This window comes from Prionailurus viverrinus, chromosome D2 (assembly GCF_022837055.1).
Source record: "Prionailurus viverrinus isolate Anna chromosome D2, UM_Priviv_1.0, whole genome shotgun sequence".
NCBI lineage: Eukaryota > Metazoa > Chordata > Mammalia > Carnivora > Felidae > Prionailurus > Prionailurus viverrinus.
Window position 1 is genome coordinate 6,490,224 of NC_062571.1, and position 22,525 is coordinate 6,512,748.

Here is a 22,525-nt window from a genome sequence, read left to right on the forward strand (position 1 = left end):
AACACCCGCAGCCCCAGCCGACACATGAGTTCAACCCACGACACGGAAGTGGGCGTGTGTGTGTGACTTCGGTTCTAACCTAAGTCAGAATCACCCAGCTCGGCCTCCCTGGGATTCCTGACCCACAGAAATCCTGAGCGGTAATTCAGGACGACTGTGAACATCTAAACGCATGATAAGTGTGCTCGTAGGGTCCAGACACATCACGAAGACAATGGAGAGAAAAATCCCTGGTGCTGAGAACCTGTTTCTGATTCTGCTTTAATCAGCTTCAACCTGATTGGGTGTTATTGTGCCTTCCTTGGGAAAGATGTTTTGATCTTTTTTTTTTTTTTTTTTTTGCGTCAAGGGGTGCCGGGATGGCTCAGCTGGTTAAGCATCTGACTTTGGCTCAGGTCATGATCTCAGGGTTCATGAGTTCGGGCCCCACATCGGGCTCTGTGCCCGATGAGCTAGAGCTAGAGCTCACTAGCTAGAGCTCACTTTGGATCCTCTGTCTCCCTCTCCCTTTGCCCCTCATGGTCTTTCAAAAAAAAATAAATAAAATAAATATTAACAAAAATTTGTTTTTCACTTTTTAAAAGTTTTTATATTTATTTATTTTTGAGAGAGAGAGATAGAACGTGAGCAGGGGAGGGGCAGAGAGACAGGGAGACGCAGAATCTGAAGCAGGCTCCAGGCTCCAAGCTGTCAGCACAGAGCCCGACACGGGGCTCGAACCCACACACTGAGATCATGACCTGAGCCGAAGTCAGACGCTTAACTGACTGAACCACCCAGAAGCCCCTGTTCACTTTTTTTAAATGTCAAAAATCATTAAAATGATCTAGCAAAAGTGTCAGACCCAAAGCGACCTTCCTCAATGTAAGATACTGTCAGTTAATACCCAGCACAGTAATGACAGTGCATTTACGGCAGGGATCGCAAATATCACTTACGTCACGCACTTAGTCCCGTCTATTGGTGGTGGCTCTCAGATGCGTGGTGTTGAGAAGGATCCTGAGCCCAAACCTGGGCTTAGCAAGAAAGAGTGCCTTTTTTGATTAGCAACGCTGTCTACTCTGCGTGTGGCACAGGCAGTGGTAGGCTGATCAACCGTCACACAGCAGGAAACGAAAAGCTCTCATTTGAATCACTTGTCAGTTTCTCTGGTGTAAATACTCCCTGCCCCAATTTCAAGCTTCCAAAATTTAACAACGAGCCCCCCCCACCCCAAGCTCTTGAATATTTAACAGCCAGCCCTCATGAGCTGGTGCAAGACGGTCCCAGAACACGCTTGGGAAGCGTGCAACTTACAGGCTATATACTTAACCCGCGTAAATACAACCACCAATCTCTTCTATTTTAGGGGAAGAGCTACCCCACCCTCATTCTACTCGTGTGGTCATTGAATGAGGAACATCTTATGAACAGTGTTGCCTCATTAACTAATCCGTGTCCCACACACCGATTGCTAGGTTACCACGTCCATATACACAATCCTGTGATGCCAGGCAAATGTGAAAGGAACTATGACATGACCAGACCAACACCCTCTGACCAAGTAGCCTACATTCTCCATCCCAGTAAGTCTCCATGTTGCTCCTGTGTGACCCAAATCCAGACCACACTCTTCATCACCCTATGTCTTCTTCTAAAACAGTAATAACTCCACTCATGAAGGAGAAGCCCATCGCTAAAGGGGCACCATGAAAGCTCAACTAAAGGCTGCTGTGAAAAGCTAATGTGCTCACAGTTCTGTAATTAAGACAGGAAGGTAGCAAAGAGAAAGAACTTCTGGTCAACCTTAAAGCTCTCCTAACCCCATCCCATTTTTATTCCCAGAGAATGTTAGGGTTTTATAGCAAGTGTACTTCTTCGGGCTTACACAAGAATCGAGCTCTTAGCAAGAGAGAAATTACGGGGGCATCTGGGTGGCTGGGTCGGTTAGGCATCCAACTTCAGCTCAGGTCACGATCTCACAGTTCGTGAGTTTGAGCCCCACATCGGGCTCTGTGCTGACAGCTCAGAGCCTGGAGCCTGCTTCAGATTCTGTGTCTCCCTCTCTTTCTGCCCCTCCCCCGTTCGTGCTTTGTATCTCTGTCTCTCCGTCTCTGTGTCTGTCTCTCTCTCTCTCTCAGAAATAAACATTAAAAAAAAAGGAAGAAAAATTGTGGCACTCAAATTTTAAAACAAAAGAGAAAGACCACAAACATCTCCCAAAACTTCTATCCTAACCTATATGCTCCAATGTGAGTTCAGAACCACGGAGCTTCAAGAAAAAGAAAAGAAAAACTCAATCATCTAGTAACAACGTCTGCCAGCAGCCATGGTAAATAGCATGTTACCTACTTCATGAGGAGGGGTGTTTCAACAGAATGAAGAAGTTACCTTAAGCTCTACAGCTCACCTCTGTGTTCAGTTTCCATTCAGTTTCCTATTACTGACACACCTGGGAACCTGCCGCAGAAAGACCCGGAAAGCCCCTCTGTTCTGCCCTGTCTCACTGCTCAGGGATCTTCCAGAACCTTCATTGCATGCTGGAAATGTCATCAGTCCTCAAAGCTGAGGCTGAGAACCTGCCTAAAACCAGGTATTATAAGGAAGCGGGAAGGCAATTGTTGAACTACATTTATTCCTCACACTTTCCCTTGGGTTAGCCTGGGATAACAGAGTGGGTTCATTTAAAGGCCTTCCCACCGGGTCTCAGATTACACGGGGAAAGTAAAAATAGGAAGGGATGGTGAAATGGTGGACTGTTGACTTCACAGCCTCTGCAGTCCAACACATTAATCCCCTCTCCCCTCCCCACTCCACCCCCAAAGTCCACCCCTGACTCTCCCATTTCTTCTCATGACCCCACCATATCCCCATGAGAACCATCACCGACCCTTGAGAAGAGTGGTAAGCGTCGTGGTAACAAGTGTGGGCACTGGCACCGAGTTGCCTGTGCGTCCACCCAGCTCCGCAGACAAGTTCCCTGATCCCCTGCAGCTCGTATTTGTTTCCCAACCTGTCACATGACATAATGATAGCACCTGCCTCCTCCGGTTGTTTGGAGGATTGAATTCATTAATGTACATGGAGCCATCAGGCGTGACTCATCGCGGGAACTAGGCAAGTTTTAGCTTTTATTTTTATTCATTCTCAAACCTCATTTGCATTTAAGGTGACCTCTTACTACCAGGTAGCCTCACGGCCACCGCACTGACTGAAGACCTTTGTGCGAGCCTCACGCGGTCCAGGGGAAATGTCCAGACAAAGTTGACATCCTTCCCGCGAGCTTCCCTTCCCTTTCCAGTTCGTGCAGCCTTCCAACATGTTGTAAAACTCCCCTGTGTTCAATCTCCTCTGTTTGAAATACCGAGTGTGATTACCATTTTCCCAACTAGATCCTCACCAGTAGAGCCTTCGTATTAACTTAACAAAGCCGCCAATTTGTGTCGTGGCCTCCAGCCTCAGTCTATTTCATCAAACACTGCTGTCTGATTAATCATTCTGAAGCAAAATTGGGTTTGCATTACTCTTCCACTCAAAAGTTTTTGCAGAAGCCCCATCACTTAACAGAAGTCAAAATAAACCGGCATCCCAGGCCCTCTACGATTATAACCAACATACCTGCTAGGTGTATTTCTAATTGCATGCTTACATGGGTCCTAATAGCAGGAAGCTTTGTGCCTGCAAAGGAGGCTACATCCCTCCCTCTGCCACGTTAACCAGTTAAAATTCCTCCCATCCAGATAAAAAGATGTGGTATGCATATACAATGGAATATTACTCAGCCATCAAAAAGAATGAAATCATGGGGCGCCTGGGTGGCGCAGTCAGTTAAGCGTCCGACTTCAGCCAGGTCACGATCTCATGGTCTGTGAGTTCGAGCCCCACGTCGGGCTCTGGGCTGATGGCTCAGAGCCTGGAGCCTGTTTCTGATTCTGTGTCTCCCTCTCTCTCTGCCCCTCCCCCGTTCATGCTCTGTCTCTCTCTGTCCCAAAAATAAATAAACGTTGAAAAAAAAATTAAAAAAAAAAAAAAAAAGAATGAAATCTTGGGGCACCTGGGTGGCTCAGTCGGCTGAGCATCCGACTTTGGCTCAGGTCATGATCTCACAGTTGATGAGTTCGAGCCCCACCGCGAGACTCCCTCTGTCTCAGAAATAAACATTAAAAAAACTTTTTTCAATATTCAAAAAAAAGAATGAAATCTTGCCATCTGCACCAACATAGACGGATCTAGAGAGTGTTAGGCTAAGAGAAGTCAGTCAGAGGAAGATAGATACCATATGACCTCACTCATCTGTGGAATTTAAGAGACAAAACAAATGAACAAAGGGAAGAAGAGAGACAAACCAAACCACAGACCCTAGCTATAGAGAATGAACAGAGGGTTACGAGAGAAGGGATGGGTGAAGCAGGTGAAGGGGACTAAGAATTCACTTGATGAGCACTCAGTAATTGTTGAATGACTGTACACCCGAAATATAACTCTACCGTTAACTATACTGGAATTAAAATAAACTAAAATTTTGTCCATTCAAATGTCACATCCACTGTGAAATTTTCCCCTACGTTCCATTTTCGGATTCCCCTTGTGGTGGTTTTAAATCACTGTGTGCCCACAAGTTCCTCTCTCCTCCTCCCGGTAAGAAGGGAGGTTCTGCTGTCCTGTCCCTGGGTGTGAAATGTACCTGGTACCTTGCTTCCAATGGACAGAATATGCTGGAAGCTCAACTCCTGAGCACAACTGTGGCCTCTTCACTTCTCCTTCTCTCGAGTCACTCACTTTGGGGGAAGCAACAGTTCTGGGCCACAAGGATCTGGAAAGTGGGAAACTGAGGTCTTCTATCAGCAGCCACACAAGTGAGTCATCTTGGAAGTGGTTCAATCAGGCCTTCCAATGACTGTGGCCCTTGCCAACACCTTGATTTCAAGATATCCTAAGCCAGAACCACCTAGTTAAGCCAGTCCTGATTTCCTGATCAACACAATGTATGAGATGATGTTTATTATTTTTTTAACTTGCTTCATTTTTTATTTTCCTAAATTTACATCCAAATTAGTTAGCATCGAGGGCAACAATGATTTCAGGAGGAGATTCCTTAGTGCCCCTTCCCCATTTAGCCCATCCCCCCTCCCACACCCCCTCCAGTAACCCTCTGTTTGTTCTCCATGTTTATGAGTCTCTTCTGTTTTGTCCCCCTCCCTGTTTTTATATTATTTTTGTTTCCCTTCCCTATTATTATTTTTAATGTTTATTTATTTTTGAGAGAGACAGAGCATGCAAGTGGAGGAGGGAGGGGCAGAGAGAAAGGGAGACAGAGGACCCAAAGGGGGCTCTACGCTGAGAGCTGAGAGCCCAATGTGGGGCTCAAACTCATAAACCATGAGATCATGACCTGAGCTGGAATCAGATGCTTAACCACCTGAGCCACCCAGAATCCCCTAGATGATGTTTATTGTTTTAAACCACCATATTCTGGAGCTATTTGTTATTCAGTAGATTACACACCACTGAACTTTACTCCAGTGAACTATAGTTCATGTGTTTTTCTATTACACTCCCTTCCTCCTATCCCCAACTGGGCAGTGAGCTCATAGGGAACGTGCATTATGACTCCTTTGACTATGTACCCTCTGAAATTGCCAGCAAAGTGCCACGCAAAAAGCAGGTGGTCAATGCATCTTTCCCTGCAAGATAATAGAATAATGTCACTTTTAAGAATATGGGATCTGACATCAGGCATCTGTATGTTCAGAACCCAGCTGTCCCACTTGCTGACTGTGTGAAATTGAAAAAGCTACTTGCCTTCTCTAAGACTCTATTACCTTATCCATAAAGTGGAGAAAACAACAGACCCACTGAGTAGTTTTGTTGTAAGCGTAGGAGTGGGGAAAACATGTAATCTTGCTTCCTGAGCGTCTATAGATGGGGGAGGATCCCACCACATTCCCCAAGAAAGAGTGACACTGGAGAAATATTTGAGGGCCTCTCTCATCTCTCTCACTGGCTCCTTCACACAGCAGGAGTAACAGTGTTTAACAGATGAGGCTGATAGAACATGACAACGAATAGTGGGCATTTGATTGTCACTGTCCTGGATAGTCCAGACCCTCATCTCCCTTACCTTCGTGAAGGTGTGAGCAAACGTTAAGGGAGCACATTCTCTTTCTGTGACCCGATCCCATGCAGAAAATATAACTGGGTCAGGGCCAAGAATCTGGCTTAGAAAGGCAGCCATGAAAGTCCAAGCCCATCACCCTATGTCTCCCTCTCCTTCTGTGCATCTTACTGTTGCCTGCCCAGGACCCACAGGCACCTTTCTGCTAAGCTCAACCTTCCCCATGTCCCATGGGGTGACATGGTCTCAATTCAGGTAAAAATCACAGAAGAGCCTGCCATAGTCTACAATAGCACTTAAAGGGTGAGAGCGCTAACATTGTATTTTTTTTTTAATTTTATTATGGAAATTTTCAAACACGTACAAAAATAATCTGAAGAACATAATGAGACCCCCGTCTACCTCTCACCCAGCTTCAGACATTTATGGCCAATCTCATTTCAGTGTCACGTTTTCATTCTCATTTGGCTCCTTGCATCTATTCTCAGTCGTATAAAAACTCGAGGGAAGGGTTAGTGATTAGTTGGCGCTCTCAGAATTCTAATTAGGAGGATTAAATAAGAGAATGTATGTGAAGATCACCCAGAACATAATAAAATTTCAAAACACATTAACGTTAATAATGACAATGAGTCATCAGCAGAATTGAAAGCAAGTTTTGACCAAGATGGCGCAGACCGAAATTATTTGTGGGATAATTGTCTGCTGGATTGTCGAGAGTTAATAACGTGGAGGGCAGTAGAATCTCACTGGATGAGAAGCCAGGAGGACTTTGTTACTTTCAAGGTCACCCACAGACTTCTCTTTTAAATCACATGTCATTTCTTTTGTCACCTCAATCACTTACCTCTAGCCTGAGTCGTTGGGATACCATGCCTATGTCGATGCTGACAAACGCCACTCGATTGGACCCATCTGGTTCCGCCATGATGAAAGCACGGCTGTACAGCCTGGTGAGGATGCCCCGTGCATTCTGGCCAGTTTTGCTGTAGCCCATCTAGAAGGAAGAGAAAGTCAGGGCCCCTCTGCCTCACTGCCCTGCCACGAGAACCAAGCACAACCACGCAAAAAGAGACCACATAGGAAAGAAAAACACAATCCACAGGACACTGTGGCTCTGAGTGAGATGATAACATGTGTTTTCAAGAATAAAGCCAACATCATAAGAGAAGCTTTACTCTTCTGTTACAAAAATGCAAAGGCAAAGTAGTTATCTGTTTGGCAGAAGCCATCCAGAGGCCCACAGGCAAAGAAGGGGTTGGCATGGCTTGGGAATTCCGTTACCACACCGGAGACCTTTCAGGGTTTTCTTTTCTCTTCTCCTGCCTGAGGTATTACAGAAGGAAATAGTTCCCCTACCATCATCCCATATACCCAGGCGCGTCTAAAGACTGAAGGTTCCCTCACTTTGGTTGTTTGGTGTATGATGTTCTTTTCTTTCTTTTTTTTTTTTTTCAGAAGAAAATGGTTTCTTTATGATTCAATAATCTCTTTATTTTTTAGTTTATTTATTCTGAGAGAGAGAGAGAGCGCACGCACAAGTGGGGGAGGGGCAGACAGATACAGGGAGAGAATCCCAAGCAGGCTCTGCATGTCATCGCAGAGCACACAGGGCTCGATCTCACAAACCATGAGATCATGACCTGAGCTGAAACCAGGAGTCAGACATTGAACTGACTGAGCCACCCAGGCACCCCAATAATCTATTTCTGAGGGTACCACACCCTGGATTTTACCTTGGTGACCATTCCTCAGCCAAGTCAGACCAAATCCACCTATCTCCCACCCCCCCTTCACACCATGTCATAAGACCCACCCGTAAAGTTATATCCTGGTCTTCAGAATGCTCTATCGCTCACTTTACCCCTCATAGGAATGTTCATTCAGGGTTCTCATTCCAGAGCCACTTTTCAGAATAGACATCAGGGAACAATTCCTAGAATCTAAGGGTTATTTGGTAGGAGGGAGAAAATCTCATCAGACAACTTCACGTTCTAGCTTCCTAGAAAAAGGTTGATATGAGTGAATATAACCACCATCACAGCCAAGAGGTTGCAGACCAGCAGCCAATGGGCCACACCTGACCCACAGAAGCATTTCACTTGGCTTGTGTGGCGTTGGCCGACACTAGGTTTCCAGTTTTGACTAGAGTTGCCTGTATTTCCCCACAGACAGTCTTAGATCCTCAGGTCTTCAATTCAGAAATTTTCCAGCTTCTCTTGAACAAACTGTAGGATAGGGCAGCCCTCCATGGTAACAATTGCTAAAGCCATGAACTTTCTAGTTGTCCCATAATCCCTACCACTTCCTTGAGGGTTCGCTAGACTCTTATCAGCTCACAGAGAGGCCTGCTTCCATCACTTATGGTACCGGCCCGTCCCCAGTGGTACAAGAGTTTGATAGCAGTTCCATTCATAAAAAAGTGGCCAACTGACTTTACAAAGGAATTGTGGTTGAACGCATGGCCCCTCTGCTCTCTATGGCACGATATTCACGGTGTTAGACAGCAGTGAAGTCAATGAAAAAGGAGTAAGACAATGATGTAATCATAAGGAATCAGTGTAGGGTGCAAGTGGCAAAAGTAAAGTACTTGTTTCATTCTCCTTGAGGAGCCCATGATTTGCCTACCAAACTGATATCTGCTACTTGTCCTGTGCAGTCAGCTCGCCCAACACCAATATGGTAGCCACTGAAGTTCTGAAATAGAGGAGGCTCTGGGGTAGTGGTCACCGGAGGTCCCTGGGTGGCTGTGGAGCCATGTGTGAGCGTCGAGCCTTGAGTGGCTGTGGAGCCCGGCGTGGTTGGGGGGCTCTGGGTGACCGGAACGCCTGAATCTAAAAGCAGAACATTTAAGAAACAACAGTTCAGTCCACTTATCTGTGGGCATCAATTAGAATACAGAGGTTCAGGTTCCCATGGAAAAATCTTTATATACTGTCTTATATTTAAAATAAACAGAAAGAAATCTCTCAGGAACTTGTTGTATACAACAACCCTAAGGAGGATCTTTCTGGTAAGCTGGAGATGTGTCACCCTAACAATCAAGGCCTGTGTCAAATGTCCATCCGCTTCTCATCACAAGCTGTTCCTTGTCAAACTCATGGCCCTTCACTCACTCCTGATGGACTTTTCTAGCCACACAAAGCAGGCGCCAGGTTCCTCAGGGGCCAGCCTCTGGGGATTTGTCTCCACGGCTCTCTCCGTCCGGAGACCCCCACTCCTCTCTGTTCCACCAACCGAGCTCCAAGACTCCCTTCAAGTTGGTTCATTTCCATCACACCCAGAGGCAGCTCAACCCTCCTGGCAGGAGGCCGCCTCCCTGTTGTCTCTACTCTGCACCCACAACCTTCTCAAGCCTTCTATTTGGAATACAGATGAGATCACTGCACATTCAACATAGTTGCACCTTATTGTAATCATATCACCATCTATGTACGTGCCTGTACACACATATGTCCACACACACACATACGTGAATATCAAGGGAAACAGAATGGCAGAAAGACTACAAGAGCAGGTACCAGAAACAAACAACCTGGGTTTAAAAACTGATTCTACCACATACTAGCTGAACATACTAGCTGAAATCGCTTACCTGTTCTACCTCAATGTTTCTCATCTAGAAAAGAGAGGCAGTCCTAATACGCTAACTTCCTAGGCTTGTTTTGAACAACAGATATGTTAACACATATCTAAAATTTCGAATAATGGCCAGAATATAGCTTTGGTTCTACTTACCTATTGAGATATCTTACACATGCATGTTGTTTGTTTGTTTCCACCCCAGACAACAGCCAGGGTGGCCAAGGCAACGGAGGTCACTGTCACAGGCCTTAGTGCTCAGAAAAGTACTTGGTGAAGAGATTGGCTGCTGATGTCCCTGGGATCCTAGAATTTAGGGGCTCAGGAGAAGCTAGAGATCATCTAGTCTGATCTCCTTTGCTTTACATATAAGAATCCTGAAGCCCAGATAAGTGATGTAACCACAATGTCATGGAGAACACGGGATGAATCAGGTGTAGACACCAGATCCTCCAACTAAGGATCTAATGCTCTTTCATCCATATTCAACATGGAGTTAGAATCCACATTTTCTCAACACCAAGTCCATGTTTTCCACAAGACATCAAGTATTGCAAGGAAGGAGGCAGTCACTTTTGCCTTATTGATACTAACATAGGAATGGGGTACCACCCAAAGCCAAACCAGGTCCAATGGCCAAGGGCAATTTCCTTATGACCTCAGAGTCTCAAGTTCTACATCCAGAAAATGGTACTAAGACTAGCACCTACCTTTATAGAAGATTCATGAGAATTAAGTGGGAAAAGGATGTAGACTCCTGACCATAGTGCTTGACACAAAGCGACCGTACAATAAACAGCTGCTCCTACTATGAGAATAGTGACCATAATCGTTGATCACCTCCGTGAGTCTCAGCCTCTGGATTCTCTAACTTTAAGAGCTAAAACTGAATAAGTCCTATGGATGCTTTCCTTTCTTGGAGTCCATGCCCCTGCCCTGCACACTGCTGGCATAGAGGATTTCTGTCCCTCTGTGTCTACAGGGAGTTCAAAGTGCAGGCTCATGGTAGACACTACACCAGAAAGAAGAAGAGGCCACAAGAGAGAAAACTAGGCTGAAAAAAATCAGGCTTTTTCTCTGTTTGGCCTAAAGCTAGCCCTCCCCTTACTTTGGTCAAAGCATTCAACGCCCACCCATCGTTTCTACTCATTTACCAGGTATGCAACCCACCACAAAGGCAGGGCTCCATCAAATGCCCAGGGCCCCAATATTGCCCACAAATGTAGCCTGCATCGTTTTCAAAAACTAAATTCATTCCCAATATTAAAAAAAAATCAGGAGATGCCTAAATCCTCCAGTTTCCAGCTTCTGCTGCAAACTCTGGAGATCTGAATCCATGAGACACCATTTCAACTAACAGCTCACACTCAGGAGGGGCTGCAGACCCCCTTCACCAGAATCTCACCTCCCCCACCCCAGCTCCCCTCCCCACCCCACCTCCTTTACAGAACTTGACCGGTCCTCATGAGAATTGGAATTCAAGGCCCCCTTCTCTAAAGCTCAGCACTACTCGATATTCAGTGGGTCTTTCATTCTGCTTTTGTCCCCAAGAGAAGATGATGCCCAAGAAAAGGCAAAGAGCAAGAGAAGAGGCTTGGGGGGGAGGGGGGCCGGGGATGCTCGCACTACTGGGCGTTGAAGAATTCTGAACTGGGCTTAGGTCAGCGGAGAAGTGAGACAAGCCCATGGCAGAGTGCCTGTCAACTGTCTACTTGGGGGCAAAGGTAAGCCTGATAACAATTGCTGTCAATGCAGAAAGTACAATTAATGGACGGGTTCGGTGGCCATCCCGGGCTGCTTACCTACCAGTTGAACTGCCCTGTTATTGGCATTATCAGCAGACACTGTTCCTTGCCTTCGTGTCCCCAGTCATCCAGAAATTTCCCACAGGCTAGGAACAGCATCCAAGGGAGCCCATGACAACTTGCCTTTATGATTTTCAATGGTCCCACTGGTAATAAACAAGAGGCTGAGGAGGGCTACCGTCACAGCAGTCATCATCACAAGGAGGAAAATCAGGAATGCCTCTAATGCGGAGAGGGTGTGTTTGGCCATGTCTCCTGAGGAAAAGCAGAAATGGAAGAGGCAGAAAATGGCAGAACCACAAACTACAACACATATGCTTTGAGCTGCCCAAGGTTAAGATGTCTTAGCTCTTCTAGAATGGACTATACACCAGGGAGGACAAGTACAGAGCATACCTATCACATCCGGGGCCATGGCAGACAAGACCAAGCAATTACAGCACTCTTTGATAAGCTCAGAGGTGGTTTCCAAACACTTCCTGGAACAGCACTCGCTCTAGAGAACCACCCATCATTTGGCATTGGCAATGAAGCTAAAAATCTATTTGTATTCCTTGGCTGCATCATACAGCTTTCATTTATGGTGATGAAGCCATCTGCACATGGGCCTAGGTTGGAACACATCTATCAACAGGGCTGATTGCTCTGGTGAGAAGGCTGGCTGCAGTTAGGGCTGTCCCCTGTGGTCATGGCCTTGGGAAAACTACCTTGTCTACAAGGAGGTGAAACACATAACTTTGGCCTTGCAACTCCATTTGCTAACTTTCAATTCCTACTTGATGAGAAACCAACACGGAAGACCATCTCTGGTCTCAAGCCAGACATCAGGAAAATCTCCCTCTCTGTCATCAGAAGGATCTCACACAACTTGCAAACCTGTTGAAGGATGGGGACAACGATAATGCTCTTGTGTTCTATCATAGCAGGAAATGTCCTTACAGATGCCCGAAGATATTTTAGGAGTAGGATTCATTGTTACTCAGCAAGGCTATAGAAGCTAAAAGTCCATATCAGGTAGCGGGAGAAAGTATAATATGGTGGATAAAAATTGGATTCTGCCTTCTAACTCCAGAGTCCAAAGCTCATTTCTGCCACTTACTGGACGACCTTGGGGAATCCTCCCCAACACTGAGCCTCAGTTTCTCTGTCTGTAAATAAGGATGTGGTGATGACGATAATTTTAGTACCCATCTTATAGAGTTCTTATAAAAAGGAGATGGTGCAGTAATAATTCGTTCGTCCCATAGACTGCAATAGGTGTTTATGGTGTTTGCATTTATCATTAGGTCCCAAAATAGCAAAGACTCTGCTCCTCACTGTCCTCAAGGGGAATTTATATGAAGCTAGTGTTAAAGAATTATTGGAATCACACATACGAGCTTTGGAACCCGTTTTCTTAACCCGTACTTCAGGAAGCCTGAGCAATGAGATGGGATTAGAGTCCAGGACTTGCTCCCACAATGGGTAATATGCAGCCATATTAAGATGCTATTACCTCCCAAGAGTTGTAAATTGGCAACAAATGGGTGGGCTTAGCATGCCCCAATTTTCTGTTTCAGTTTGATTTAGTTGACAAGACGGAGGAGCTTACAGTCCATCTGGAAGAGAGTCCACAGTTGCAAATCTAAATCTTCAGGTTTTCTCTCACGTTTCATAAACCATGGTAACACTGAGCCAGAAGCTTGGTAAAACCGAGTAGTTACTGTGACCTTTAGATAGATACAGCATGCCTTCTCCAGCCTACCACAACCTCTTCCCAGTGGATCTTTTCCATCTAAGTTACTACCTGGTCTTTGTAGTTATTTTATTGAGCAATCCCTGGACTAGAGTTTAAAAATCAGTCTAACATCAAATACTTCAGAAGTAGGGCTGAACTGGAAGTGGACAAAGAGACTTGAACATCTTCCCAAATCTCTTGGTTATTAGCAGGCTTTCCTCAACGACTTATCACCACTGTCATCACCTTCACCACCACCGTTAGGGACAATTTCAAATGTAGGGCAACACAAATGAGTTCTGATCTTGGTCCCAACATTCACTGGCCAGTCCCCAGGAGTCAGGAGACACCTCTAAAATATGCCTCTGAAACTCTGATGATCCAAATAAGTTTACTGGTCCTTAGGTGCTGTTTCAGTGGCCAACCTCAAGCCCAGTATACCCAGTTCTTTCTCAAAGCTTTGGTTTCATTAGGCTTCCTGCCAGCTGGGATTGCAGGACCGACAGGGCAACTAAACATGGCTGACCGGGTCTACACGCGCGCTGCAGATGTAAACGTGGCCACGTGCTAGGAGCCTGTGCAACAAGTAGACATGGTTCAAAAGAACACTTTTTTCTTTTTTGCTTGTTTTATTGGGCTGAAGTGATCACTACCACCAGCCTTTTACACAAGTCCACAATGGCACTCGATTTAACACTAAAGTTTGCACCGCCTACTCGGATTTCAATGATGTACCTCCCTGGGTCTCACCACCCTGTTGCCAGAATTAATGCCAACTTTTAATGTTCTTTTTTTAACCAGTGAGCACTATTTATTTTTCCTTGATGACCCCAAATCTGAGGGCAAATGTGAAAGAAAGCAAATGCCTCGTCTGCCTTCAGAATGCAAATGGACCACGGAGAGCTGAGCCAGTGGTTGTAACTTAAAAGATTTGGCATTTCCCACTGGTTCTCACTTGATCCAGTGCAATTCTGCAAGCTCAGTGATGAGGCTTTATGACAACAGTGAGCCCCTCGGCACATCTTTACCATGTTGAGGTCTCTGTTTTACAAGACTGTGGAAGGAAAAGGTAATGACTTGGCAAAATGGGTTTCCCAAAGCTAAGGAAATGGAGTGGAGCTTTTAGGATTTCATCAAGATCTCTAAGACAAGGGGATGATTCAAGATCCCTCTCTCTCCCTCCAAGAAAACAGAACTTTCTTACCTGATTCAACCCGTCAAAAGAAATTCCACATCCCAGCAAAGCAAATGACAGTCCAGAATCTCGTTCCTTTCCCCTTGCACGTCGCTCAGCCCAGAGTTCTCAGCACGTTCTGAAACATACTGAAGAAAGAGGTTCCCAGTCATGCCCAGGAGAGTTAGGGTTCTCATTAGCATACCTTTGTGGGCTTGGTGCAGGATGAGATTAAAGGGTATTGATAACAAGAGCCTTATCGGCCTCCCCTGGGACAACCTGATACTGAGATAGAAGTTGCAAAGGATCCGGAGGACTGAAGGTCACTGATTTCAGCCCTTATACACCTCTCCAGTACAAGTTCTGTGCGAGGTCTACAGCCTGGCTCACCAAAAAGAGCACTTGCTTTACTTACCACTGGTCACTTACCCAGAGACAAGGAGGGAATGATGATGCATGCTGGATATTAGTGTGGGCCATGGGTCCCATTGGGCAGCATTTACACTGATCTCAGAAGAGAAAGGTGATTTTAACTTTTAGATTCTTGTATACAAAAAGAATGAGGTTTTAGAGGTGCCTGGGTGGATCAGTCAGTTAAGTGTCCAACTCCTGACTCCGGCTCAGGTCATGATCTCCCGATTCATGAGTTCGAGTCTTGCATTGGGTTCCGCACTGAGAGTGTGAAACCTGCTTGGGATTCTCTCTCTCTGCCCTTCCCCTGCTGCTCTGTCTCTCTCAAAATAAATAAATAAAAGTAAAAAGAAAAGAATGAGGCTTTAGATGAACTAAGAATGTAAGTAATGGACATACAATGCCCATGTGAATAATGTGCAACCATTACCGATGATATAGAAGAAAATAATTTAACGACTTGGAAAAAGTTACTGTATTATTTTAAATTTATAAGACATTATAATCCTGTTTTGTTCGTTTTAATTTTTATTTTTTTATAAACTGTTTTTAATGGTTTATTGTTTATTTTTGAGAAAGACAGAGAGACAGAGCATGAGCAGGGGAGGGGCAGAGAGAGAGAGAGAGAGAGAGAGAGAGAGACGGAATCCAAAGCAGGCTCCAGGCTCTGAGCTGTCAGCCCAGAGCCTGATGTGGGGCTCGAACTCACTAGCTGTGAGATCGTGACTTGACTTGAAGTCGGATGCTCCAACCGACTGAGCTGCCCAGGCACCCCTATAATCCTGTGTTTCAAACATTATTTATCTATTTGTGGTAGCAAAGACTGTAAGAAATCACAGCGAAATGTTAAGAAGTAATTATCTGGTGATAAGACTATGAGTTTTGTTTTCATCTTTTCGATTCTTGGTATTGTCTGTAAGGGCCATGCACATTTTTATATTGGGGAAAACCCTCCTCTTGAAGCAGGTATACTATAGAGCAGCATGAAGGTAAACTATGGCCCACAAGAGACAAAGACAGGAAGGAATAGAGAAACCCCTATTTCCTTTTTTCCCTGCTAGATCCCAGCTGTCCAGGAAGCAGTTGGAAGAACACATAGGCCACTGAATTCCTTGCAGGGTCAAGAGACACCAGCCCCCGACATTCCAAAGGAAATATTTGAGATCTAAGGGCGTTCCAACAGGGCATTTCATAATGTCGCTCAGCTAGCTCTCTGCTATAGTGGGGCATGGGTTAGATTATGGTAGTAAATGAGGGTTCCTTTCATGCATTTATGTTAGAATTCTTGGTGCCAAGCAGCAGAGGGCAAATCTAGCTAACTTAAGCAGTGGAGGAAGCAGAGAGAAATAAATCCACTCGAAGGCAGAAAATCAGGTGAAGACACAGGCTCTGGAAAGCCAGAGATCAGGGCAGATCCAGGTGGCAGGACGTCCTGAACAATCTTTACAGAGCGTTGCCATTGTGGGAATGCCGACTGGTGCAGCCGCTCTGGAGAACAGTGTGGAGGGTCCTCAAAAAACTAAAAATAGAACTACCCTACGACCCAGCAATTGCACTACTAGGCATTTATCCATGGGATACAGGTATGCTGTTTCGAAGGGACACACGCGCCCCCATGTTTACGGCAGCACTATCCACAATAGCCAAAGTATGGAAAGAGCCCAAATGTCCAACGATGGATGAATGGATAAAGAAAATGTGGTATAGGGGCGCCTGGGTGGCGCAGTCGGTTAAGCGTCCGACTTCAGCCAGGTCACGATCTCGCGGTCCGTGAGTTCGAGCCCCGCGTCAGGCTCTGGGCTGATGGCTCAGAGCCTGGAGCCTGCTTCCGATTCTGTGTCTCCCTCTCTCTCTGCCCCTCCCCCGTTCATGCTGTCTCTCTCTGTCTTAAAAAAATAAATAAACGTTGAAAAAAAAATTTAAAAAAAAAAAAGAAAATGTGGTATATATATATATACAATAGAGTATCACTCGGCAATCAAAAAGAATGACATCTTGCCATTTGCAACTACGTGGATGGAACTGGAAGGTATTATGCTAAGCAAAATTGGTCAGTCAGAGAAAGACAAGTATCATATGATTTCACTCATATGTGGAATTTAAGAAACAAAACAGATGAACATAGGGAAAGGGAAGGAAAAATAAGATAAAAACAGAGAGGGGACAAGTCATAAGAGATTCTGAAATACAGAGGACAAACTGAGGGTTGCTGGAGGGGTGTTGGGTGGGGGATGGGCTAGATGGGTGATGGGCACTGAGGAGGGCACCTGTTGAGATGAGCCCTGGGTGTTGTATGTAAGTGATGAATCACTACATTCTGTTCCTGAAATCATTACTATACTATATGCTAACTAACTGGGATTTAAATCAAAGAAAAAAGAAAAGAAATGAAAAACAAATAGACAAGCAATGGACTGAGCACAGCCCCCATCCTGAGGTCTGGGGCATCGAGGGTAGCTCCCCACAGAACCACATTTCTGCTTCATCTTCGCCTGTCTCTCTTCTTCTTTCCCTGATGTTTAAATGTGGAATTTATCCCAATACTGTAGGAGCTACAGTCAAAATCAATCTAGATAATAAAGATGGTTACGGCAAAAAAACCAACCAGAAAAAAAAAACAAAACCAGAGCCTCGCCATCGAGGTGGATGCACTCCGGCTGTCTAGGTCTGTACGTTGCTCTGTTCAGGGCTCAGTTCCTGAGAGCCAGCATCTGACTGGCCTGGCTCAGGTCATATACGTGCCCCTTCCCTCACAGAGATAGTTAAACAGATGTCACAACAAGACCATCCCCAAAGAGGGAAGGATAGATCTCCAAAATGAAATCAAGGCAGGTAAAAACAACGGACACCTCCTAATGACCTGCCATCAGATTCCCTTCTCACTTGCAGTGGGAGGGCCTCCAGGCTGCACCCACCATCCCGGCCGGTCCTCTCCCAACACCTCCCCCCCCAAGGAAAGGAGCCCTGCTATGCTCATTCACACCGAGATTTAGGAGGTGACCCACAGTCTAGTCCAGTAAGATCATTGTAACCAGGGTGTTACATCATGTATCATTTCTCCCAGATGACATTTGAAGACCCATCCCTAAACATGGAGGGGTGAGAATAATCGAGAAGATGCCAAGCACTGTGGCAGGGCCAGGGTAGGAGCCATGTTGGGCCGAGGGGACTTGAAGCACCCAAAAAAATAGCCAGACCCCCTGGGGGTGAGGGGAAGATAAAAATCACTGCAAATATTGTAATGTGTACTTCCTTTTTATTTCTGTCTGGATGGCCTTTAAAAATAAACCCTCTTTGCAAGGTTATGCCCCATGCTAATCATCTCATCCTTTTCCATTCTTTGATTCTTGGGATAATTGAAGAATAAATTACCTTTTTAAAACATGTTATTTCATAGAGCATCCAGATTGTGGTCTCTAAATACTGTTTCTTGCTTAAGACAAAACAAAACAAACAAATAAAACAAAACAAGATGAAAACAAAAACAAAAAACAAGCGATCCTTGAAGAAATGGCTGGTTCTAGGTCTGGGGCAAGAAACACACAAATGAAACCTGCAACACATTTTCATTCCTAGGTCTATTCAGGGCTCAGTTCTTGAGAGACAGCATCTGACTGGCCTGGCTCAGGTCATATATGTGCCCCTTCCCTCACGGAGATAGTTAAACAGATGTCACAACAAGACCATCAAGGAAGTCAAGGAATCAAGGAAGTCAAGGAAGTCAAGATGATGAGCAAGACGATCAGAATTGTGTCAAAAAGAACTAGAGTTTCGCTCTCAAATGCATCAATCTGGACATCAATTCTTTAAAAAGATAATTGCAGAAGATTGAAGCAAATCAAATTTGCCTAGATCCATGATGTCATAATGATGCTTAAAAAAAAAAAAAAACCCAAACCTCACTGACTACCTTTAAAAGATGCTGCATTTAAAATAACAAATTCCAGGGTCACCTGGGTGGCTCAGTCAGTTAAGCATCCAACTTCGACTCAGGTCATGATCTCCTGGTTCGTGAGTTCAAGCCCCACGTCGGGCTCTGTGCTGACAGCTCAGAACCTGGAGCTTGCTTCAGATTCTCTGCCTCCCTCACTCTCTGCCCCTCCCCTGCTCGTGCTCTGTCTCTCAAAAATAAATAAACGTTAAAAAAATTTTTTTTAACAAAATAAAATAATGAATTCCAATTTGTTTTTCTGAAAACTGGGAAGGAAAAAGGGAGGGAGGTCTAGAAATCAAGAATGTACTCTGCTCTTCCTATATAGAGGTATCTTGGGAAAGCCAAATCGTTGATGAGAGAGTTTCTCACACTTGAAGAATCCGAGCCAATGAATGAGGAAGGAATGACACACCAAGAATCCAAATGCTTTGCAGACCCCTAGTGAAAGGATGGAACCAGGCAACAATCGCCAACTGGATGCTGATTTAAGTCACCAAAGAGAGAGACAAATGACTACCTCAAGCCTCTGAGCGATGCATGCACCCTCACTTCTCAAATACTCTTACCAAAAATCAACCCTAAACTGGATCCACCTCTAGATCTGAGGGTCTGTTTGTAGAAAATATGAAAGACAAACAACTATCAGAGGACAATGTGGGGATACAGTAAGCACGATCCAGATGGCAAAAGATTGTAGGGCAAATGACCCAGCTTCTTGAACAAAGAAATTGGAAGTGGAGAGAAAGAGAGAGAGGTGGGGAAGCAGAAGGGCAGGGGAGGAGAGTGGCCAAGGCAGGGGAGGGGAGGGGAGCAAAGGAGAAGAAATTGTGGATGAAAAGAGGCCGAAGAGACATGCCCACTAACTTACACTGTAAGACCCAAACCCTCATCATTTAGAACCCACTTCAAACAAACTGGCTTTGAAAACGATGAGACAATTGGGAAGATTTGAACATTGACTAGATATTTGATGATATTAGGGGATTATTATTAAAAATGTTACTGTGATAATGGTATTGTAGTCACACCTTTGTAAACAGTCCTTATCTTTTAGACCCATTCTGAAACAGATTTTTAGAGTTTATTTATTTTTGAGAGAGAAAGAGAGTGAGTGGGGGGAGAGGCAGAGAGAGGGAGAGAGAGAATCCCAAGCAGACTCCACACTGTCAGTGCAGAGCCCAACACGGGGCTCTAACCCATGAAACATGAGATCACAACCCGAGCTGAAGTCAAGAGTCAGATGCGTAACCAACTGGGCCACCCATGCATCCCTGAAACAGATTTTTTTTTTAATTTTTTTTCAACGTTTATTTATTTTTGGGACAGAGAGAGACAGAGCATGAACGGGGGAGGGACAGAGAGAGAGGGAGACACAGAATCCGAAACAGGCTCCAGGCTCCGAGCCATCAGCCCAGAGCCCGATGCGGGGCTCGAACTCACGGACCGCGAGATCGTGACCTGGCTGAAGTCGGACGCTTAACCGACTGCGCCACCCAGGCGCCCCTGAAACAGATTTTTAAAAATATAATAATAATAATAATAATAATAATGGAAGTGCAAAAATCAGATGGATGGATGGATGGACAGATGGATGGATGGATGGACGGATGGATGGATGGATGGATGAGTCATAGATAAGGACAGGTAGGAGGCTAGATGGATGGGAAATAAGCTTTGCTCTTTAATACACCAGTGGAGAGAAGAGAAATGGGGTGAAGCACTGTGCCAGGCATCACAGAGGGCTTCACTCAACCCAGCTGGCATGCCAACACCAGACACTCATTTGCCCTGGGTTCCAGATGCAGGTTCATTTCTGCCTTTCAGATGCACTCATGCGAGACTCTGATTCAGCACTGAGCCACTTGAGGAGAGGGGCTCTGTATTGGACACCTGCTTTCCTGGTTTGGATCATGGCAGCCTGACTTTGAGCTGGCAGTGTGGTGGCTTCAGCCACTTCCTTATTCCATGACCACGACCAAAGCAGCCCATCCCTTAGCAGCTCAGGTCTATATTTAAGTTGGAGAGTTTTTGCAGGAAACTCAACCCCAATTCTCTGCCTTGAGCCTTCGCCAAGATTCGGCAAGTTATCTCTAACCCCTAATAAATGCCTTTCCTCTGGAGTTGATTCTGTTACCTCCAGCTAAGAACGTGTCCAAGCTAAATCTCACAAAAGTGAGCACCATACCTCCCTTTGGAGAATATATGCATTCCAATCATTGAACACTGTGTATGCCAAGCTGCCTCTGGGAACATTTTTTAAGTTCAAAGTGATGAGTAGTCTGACATAATGAATTCTTCATTAGATCAGAAAAAAAATTAGTTTTAAGTACACAGGGCTGCCATGGTGGTATCTTACCACTTTACAGGTTTTGCAAAGGAAATTGAAAAATGCCTTTGAACCCCAAAGCAGTCCCATTATCAGTTGACTATTTATAGATTTACCTTTCCATATGCGTCAGTTGAATCTTGACCTTAAACCTTAAGTAACAGAAGGGAGGCTCCTTCTGTTCCAAGCCAGAGAGACTGCTTCTTTTTTGTTTTGTTTAATTATTTTTATAATGTTTATTTTTGAGAGAGAGACAGAGTGAAAGTGGGGGAAGGACAGAGAGAGAGGGGGGACACAGGATCAGAAGCAGGCTCCAGGCTCTGAGCTGTCAGCACAGAGCTCGACGTGGGGCTCAAACTCATGAACCGTGAGATCATGACCTGAGCCGTAGTCACACACTTAACTGACTGAGCCACCAGGTGTCCCTGGAGAGGCTGCTTCTTAGTAAACCCCTTCTGTACCTGTCATATGTTGAGTTTGAGAAGGAGACTAATAGATATACTTCACTACAATGGGAAGCCCAGGTTCCTTCCATGAGGGAGGTCCCAGCTCTGAACACAGTGGCCAAGCACAAGGGGAAGACGGTATGGTACAGGGTGCACCATGGCTCTCGTCCCCAAGGGGTTCACCATGCCCTTGTTTCCAGCAATATCGACAGTCCTGCTTTTCTCACAGGAAAAGGTAGATAACCTCTCCCTCCTTGGGGCTGCAGGATTCATCTCCCCAAATTTACTGCAGTGGTGTCTTCAATACAAAGGGCAAAACATAAAGGCAAAAGATCCAGTATATGGGAAGGACTGGAATTTGGAATCTGAAGATTGAGGCTTTTTGCACAGTGACCTTAGTCCCTCCCTTTTGTTTTCCTTATTAGAAAAATGGAGGCTGACAGAAACCTACCTAGCTGAAAGGTTCACATAGACATACATTTTGGTAAGTCCTTTGTTAACTCAGTAGCCTGATGTGAACAAGTTCTTATGTTAATTAGGCTGAATGTAATGTCCAAGAATGGTAGGTTCTGCGTGTTTAAGCCTTAAGCACAGTTATTTTCTCGGCATATTCTTCACAGGTGGTTCGAAGGATCTCCCCATTAGTTTGACACACGCAGCCTTGGGAAGAAGGGGAGTCCTTTGCTATTTTCAAAACATCCAGAGGGTTTGAAATTTAGATAAGATAGGAATTGAAATTGTCCCTATTTTACTACACTTAGAAAAACAATGTGGGGCTATACAACCTTTGCGGAGTATCTGGAAATTATTCTCTGATGATTTATCTTTTTCCAAAACCAGGGTGTGAATTTATTGCGTTTGGCAGTGACAAATTTGACCTGTTTGCCATACATGATGATGAAGCCGGATCGGGGGAAAGCAGGCTGCCGTTACATTTATCGTCATTTCAGGGACAAAGTGACAACATCTTTTGATGTAATTCATTCCCTCTACATAAATCTCAGATGCTTAGCATCTCCTGTCCACACGGTGTACC

The 22,525-nt window shown here is 45.1% G+C and overlaps 1 protein-coding gene across 2 annotated transcripts in view; it reads right to left on the reverse strand.

Annotated features, from left to right (window-relative positions):
* The window catches only part of ASAH2 (N-acylsphingosine amidohydrolase 2), an 89,302-nt gene that overhangs the window by 44,713 nt on the left and 22,064 nt on the right, over window positions 1–22,525 (reverse strand). For both annotated transcript variants that reach the window (XM_047825599.1, XM_047825600.1), the window contains exons 2-5: window positions 14,403–14,521; window positions 11,605–11,736; window positions 8,723–8,928; window positions 6,942–7,091 (exon numbers count right to left, since the gene is read on the reverse strand). In XM_047825599.1, coding sequence (XP_047681555.1) covers window positions 6,942–7,091; window positions 8,723–8,928; window positions 11,605–11,731 — 483 coding nt within the window. In that variant the 5' untranslated portion in view covers window positions 11,732–11,736; window positions 14,403–14,521. The remainder of the gene's footprint in view (window positions 1–6,941; window positions 7,092–8,722; window positions 8,929–11,604; window positions 11,737–14,402; window positions 14,522–22,525) is intronic.